Genomic DNA, 6,000 nt, shown 5'->3' on the forward strand with positions numbered 1-6,000 from the left:
GTGTGTGTGTGTGTGTGTGTGTGTGTGTGATATTTGACTTTTTCTTATTAATTCCATACCTTGACTACTGTGAATAATGCTGCAGTGAACACATGAATACAGATATCTTTTTGAGATCCTGCTTTTAGTTCTTTTCAGAAGTGGAATTGCTGGATCATAAAAGTAGTTCTATTTTTAATTTTTTGAGGAACCTGCTATTTACAATAGTGGCTATACCATTTTACATTCTCACCAACAGGACTCCAGGATCCGTTTTCTCCACTGTCTTACCACTTACTTATTATTGTTTGCTTTTTGATAATGGCCATCTTAATAGTTATGAGGTGATTATCTCATTGTGGTTTTGATTTGCATTTCCCTGATGATTTGTGATGCTGAGCATTTACACACACACACACACACACACACACCTGTTGACCATTTGTCCATTTTTAAATTTAGTTGGCTTTTTTGCTATCGAGTTTTAGTTTTCCAGTATATTGGGTATTAACTCCTTATCAGGTACATGGTTCGCAACTATTTTCTTCTATTCCATATGTTGCTTCTCTTGCTCTCATTTCCTGTGCAGTGCAGAGGCTTTTCAATTTGAATTCTCTGGGTCAATTTTGTACTTGTCGCCTGTGCTTTTGGTGTATATCCAAGAAATCATTGCCAATATCAGTGGCAAGAACCTTATTTTTCTCCTAGGAGTTTTATAGTTTCAGGTATTATGTTTTAAGTCTTTATTCTATATATATTATAAGATTATGATCCAAGTCTATTATTTTGCATGTGGATATCCAGTTTTTCCAGCACCATTTGTTGAAGAACCTAACCATTCCCCATTATATAGACTTTACACCCTTTTCAGAGATCATACTGTGTATATGTAGGTTTTATTTCTGGGCGTTCTTTTTTGTTTCATTGGTTTGTGTCAGTCTTGATGCCAGTACCATGTTTTTTCAATTACTGTAGCATTGTAATAATGTATTTTGAAATCAGGTAATGTGATGCTTCCTGTTTTGTTGTTTTTTCCTCAAGATTGTTTTAACTTTTGGAGTTCTTTGTGATTCCTTAAGAATTCTAGGACTCCCCCCCCCCCTATTTTTTATAAAAGATGGCATTGGTATTTTAATAGGGATTGCATTGAATCTGTAGATTGCTGTGGGTAGTATGGGTATTTTACTAATATTGTCTTCCAATCTTTGAAAATGGGATATCTTTGTATTTATTTGTGTCATCTTTAATTTTCATTGATTTTGATAGTTTTTAGTTTATACGTCTTTTACCTCCTTGGTTTATTCTAAGTATTTTTTTTTTCTTTTTGTTACTATTGTAAATGAGTTTGTGTTCCTTAGTGTCTTTTTTGGATAGTTCTTTGTTAGTCATTGATTGGGCCTGGGGAGTTGGGTAATTCTCCATTTGCTTAATAGTCTGCGTTGGTGTTTGTTCATTAAAAAAGAACGTAAACCACCATTTTCAACCACCACTTTCAGTGTTGATAGTTGTGCCTTGTACAGAAGACCCTCACAAATCAGATTGGCCAGAGACTCTGGAAAACTCTTCATCCTTCTCTGCACATGCATTCCTCTGTACTTACACACATGAATTCACAGTCAGAGGGATCTACGTCTTTCCCCCAGGAATTTATAATCTCTTAATCTTTCTGGTGTCTGCTGCGCTGTGAGCAGCAGCATGCCTCAAGCTCTTTTTTTGTGTTGGCACTGGGCCCCAGGCACCTACAGTACAGGGGTTCTACTGTGTTCTCAGACAGAAGCCAGTCCATCAGGCAGCTTCCAGAAACTTTGGAATGTTAGAATCATAGTCAAACTCTTTGTTCCTCAAGGAGAAGCTGGCATTTAGGGATTTTTACTTGCTCTACTCTGAGCTTTGTGAGACTCAGGTAGTAGTGCTGGCAAGTGTATGGTTGCTAGTCCAAAGCAAACCTTGGTTATCCATGACTTTTTAACCTAGGTGCCCTTTGTTTTTTAAGACAAAAGTCAAGACAAAAACCAGTCCTTCAGGAAGCTCCTAGAAAAGTGAGGATGTTGAATATAGGTTCAAGTCCTTCCCTCCTTCCCCAGGGAGCTAAAGATTTCTTATAGTTCATGTGGCACTCTGCAGGGTTTGAGCACATTATGGCAAAAGGAGGACCTCACATGTTCTTCTTGACTTTGATACAGTTGGTTTAGTTCTACTACTCCATGGTACAAGAACCCCTCTGAACTGCTTTCTGGATTTCTCACAACAGGAATTATTCTGTGTATTGCTGAATCAGTGAGTTTGTGGAGGATCCAGCACTTTGTTTTGTGTGCAGATGTCACTTTCCTTAAGGCCTTTCTTTTTATAAAACTTGAAAGAATTTAAATCTATTATTGAAGAAACAAATTACATAACAACAACTTCTAATAAAAGGCAGAAGATGTTAGAACAATGCCTTTGAATTCTGAGAAAAATTATTTTTAAATATTTTTTTAGTTGTAGATGGACACAGTACCTTTATTTTATTTATTTATTTTTATGTGGATTTTATGAGGATTGAACCCAGTGCCTCACATGTGCTAGGTAAGCACTCCACCACTGAGCTACAACTCCAGGCCAAGAAAAATTGTTGTTAGCCTACAACTTTACGCAAATAAACCATCAATATTAGGTTAAAGTAAAGATATTTCAGTCACATAAGAATTAATATCCTATGTGTGCCTCTTAGGAAAGTACTGGAAAATGTTCTGCATGGAAATGAGAAAACTAATAGAAAGTTTTGGGATCCAGGAAATAAAGGATCCAACACAAGAGAGGCAAGACAAATTCTTAGTATGACAATGTAAGAAATTCTTACAGAGACAACTGGGCAACAGACTTGGAAAACAGCTAGAATGAAAAAGGAAAACAGAATTTTAGGAAGAGTATTTCTAAGAAAAACAGGAGAAGAATATAGATTTTCTGATGCAATTAATTATTCAAAAAGGATTGACAGTTCTGTCAGTTTGGGATATATTTGTGATAGGTACTTACTAACAAATGAAGCAAAGGAAAAATGAGAAAAACCTTGTAAAAAAATTGCATGACAGATTTAATCATAGTACATTAATTTTCTTAGTTGAAATATGATAGTATAAATACTGTTTTAAAATTGTAACTTTACATGATTTTTAAAAATTACAATAAACAACATAAGATCTCTCTTAGCCATTCTCAAGTAGAGTGTTAACTGTATTCACATTGTTGTGCAGCAGATTTCTAGAGCTATCTCATCCAGTGTAATTTTTAAAAGTTTGTAATATTTCATTGTAAAGATATGGTTTTCTCAAAAAAATTTATATTTTAGTTGTAGTTGGACACAATACCTTTATTTTATTTATTTGTATGTGGTGCCGAGGGTTGAACCCAGTGCCTCACACATGCTAGGTGAGTGCTCTACTGCTGAGCCAGAACCCCATCCCCAAAATACAGTTTTTTGTACTTAAACCTTTATTTTTGGACTCTTGATTCTTTTTAGTATTTGGTTGTAATGCTGAGTATTGTGGCTAAATCTTTGTCCACATCCTAGATTGGTTCTTCAAGTTAAATTCCTGAATTAATTGATTAATTCTTATTAAACCTTAATATTTGTCCAGTCATTTAATTGACTCTGAATACACATTTCTTTCTGAGTTATGGTTTGCTGTCCCCAAGACTAGCCATTTTGATTGAGTTGATTTTGGATGGGGCATGGACATTTATTTGTATATTTGAAAATCTTGGCAGATAATAAGAAACCATTGCTTGAAGTAATTAAGATAAGTATTGTGGAAAATGTATATTTGGATAGTTTACATATAAGATATTTGGAATGTATACTATTTTGAGTTAATATACTCAGAATAAACCTTTTTTTTTTTTTTTAACTTCCTAGGAACGAATGATCACACACTTCGAAAGGTCCAAAATGGAGTAAAGAATGGGAAGATTTGAAGTTGCAGATGGCTAGTATCAGGGAAGAGATCAGCTACTGTGTCAGTCTTCTCCATTGTTCCATGGGATTAAAGGAGGCAGTGACATCCTGATCTGTTCCTTGGTCTTTGTGCATTGGAGCTGGCGAGAGGTGTCAGAACATGGAGAATATCTTATTGAAAACACGTTCATAGGATGAGAAAAATCTACAAGCTTATTTACAGCATCGATTGCCCTTTCCCTCCCAAACCCTGACATGGATGTTTATGCAACTTATGTGTTGTTCCTGAACTTTATATGTTTCAGTTGTTTAATATGTCAAACTAAAAAGTTTAACGTCTTCTAAAGGACTTTGCCGTCAACACCATAATATGTAATCTCCAGGAGCAACTGCCTGTAATTTTTATTTATTTAGGGAGTTGCATAGGTGATAGGGGAAATTGTTAAGTGTCTTTCAGTTTCCTGGGAAGTTTAGGTCCCATCTTGCAGTTTTGAATAAAAAGGGTCCTTCTGAGTAAAGGAGCCATGGTTCTGTCAATGATCAAAAGGGGGAAAAAGGAGAGAGAGAGAAACAGTTACAGTGAGATTCAGATCATTTTTTAAAAAGCAAAATCAAGTGCAATTTTGTTTACAAATGGTGTATATTAAAGATTTTCTATATCAGATGTACTTTAAAGAGAAATATTAGCGTTAACTCTTTAGACATCTGCTATTGTGACACATCCCATTGCTGGCAATGTGGTGCACACTCCAAGACTTTTAACTACTGTTTTGTAAGCCTCCAAGGGCAGCATTGTGGAGGCAATGCTTTGTTTGCCTTCATGCCATTCTTTGGGAGTTGCACTAGATGCCAAGAGGCACTCCATCTAAGTGCTGTGATTGAGCACCCTGCTAAAGGGACTGTATGCCTCAGATAGGGGGAGCTTATAGAAAGGAAACAGGTACTGCTGGCTTAAACAGTTATTCTTGCATGAAATAGTGGGGAGGCCCTGAACTGCTGCTTGTTCTTAGGATTGACTGTTCTAGTATCTGGTGTTATTTTAGAGATTGTTTATAAGGGATATCACAAGGTGATGGGATTCACTTGAAGCACTATATTTCTGTTTTAATGGTTTTATCCAATTTTGCCTTCCCAAGATTTTTGTTCTACATAAGAAGTCATGCCACTTTTTAATATAAAAAATTTTAACAAAATTAATGTTTTTTTCTCATTTATTTCAGTTTTTCACTGAACACCCTTCTTCTAAACTTCCTCTTATGGAAATTTTCTTTTCATGACTTTTACTCCAGATTGTTTTATTTTCTATAAAAACTACTGATGCCAGATGCGTTGGTGCATGCCTGTAATCCCAGCGGGCTCGGGACGCTGAGGCTGGAGGATCTCAAGTTCAAAGCCAACCAACCTCAGGACTGGGGTTGTAGTTCACTGGTAAAGTGCTTGCCTAGCACATGTGAGGCACTGAGTTAAATTGAATAAAGGTATTGTGTCCATCTACAACTTAAAAAAAAAAAACGAGAACAAAAAACACCCAGCCTCAGCAATGGCAGGGTGCTAAGCAACTCAGTGAGACCCTGTCTCTAAATAAAATACAAAATAGGGCTGGGGATGCGGCTCAGTGGTTGAGTGCCCAAGTTCACTTCCTGGTACCAAAAACAAACCAACCAGCCACTGACTACATGACCACAGTCTTCACTAACTCACACTATTGTCAAAGTGTTTACATTTATGTAGCATTTCTTTCTCTTTTTAACAGTTTTATTATTTACCTAATAATGTAAGAACTTTGCAGCCATCAGCAGTTCTGGTGTAATTGGAAATTTGGGAAACTTGCTGGAGCTGTTAGTGCAGTGAACCCTGTAGGTAAAATATGGGCATACTTTTGATAGCACATATGGAAGCATACCTCTTAAAAGTTGACCTTATTGGTTTCATTTTCAGCAAGCTGACGTTAGGCCACTCAACATGAATTTTATTACTCCTGATATTAGTGCATGTTCTCTTTTTACAATAAGTTCATGATCATTAGAAGATACCAATTTAACATACAAGTCATCAGAGCCTTCACAGCCTTCACACCTACTTTCCAT

The 6,000-nt window shown here is 36.1% G+C and overlaps 1 protein-coding gene and 1 pseudogene across 7 annotated transcripts in view; one reads left to right on the plus strand and one right to left on the minus strand.

Annotated features, from left to right (window-relative positions):
• The window catches only part of Tmem87a (transmembrane protein 87A), a 53,455-nt gene extending 48,353 nt beyond the window's left edge, over nucleotides 1-5,102 (plus strand). For all 7 annotated transcript variants that reach the window (XM_047536915.1, XM_047536894.1, XM_047536910.1 and 4 more), the window contains one exon: nucleotides 3,875-5,102. In XM_047536915.1, the coding sequence (XP_047392871.1) occupies nucleotides 3,875-3,884 (10 nt within the window). In that variant the 3' untranslated portion in view covers nucleotides 3,885-5,102. The remainder of the gene's footprint in view (nucleotides 1-3,874) is intronic.
• Nucleotides 5,103-5,679: 577 nt separating this feature from the next.
• On the minus strand, nucleotides 5,680-6,000 carry LOC124976394 (elongin-C-like; annotated as a pseudogene).

Source organism: Sciurus carolinensis, chromosome 2, assembly GCF_902686445.1.
Source record: "Sciurus carolinensis chromosome 2, mSciCar1.2, whole genome shotgun sequence".
Taxonomy (NCBI): domain Eukaryota; kingdom Metazoa; phylum Chordata; class Mammalia; order Rodentia; family Sciuridae; genus Sciurus; species Sciurus carolinensis.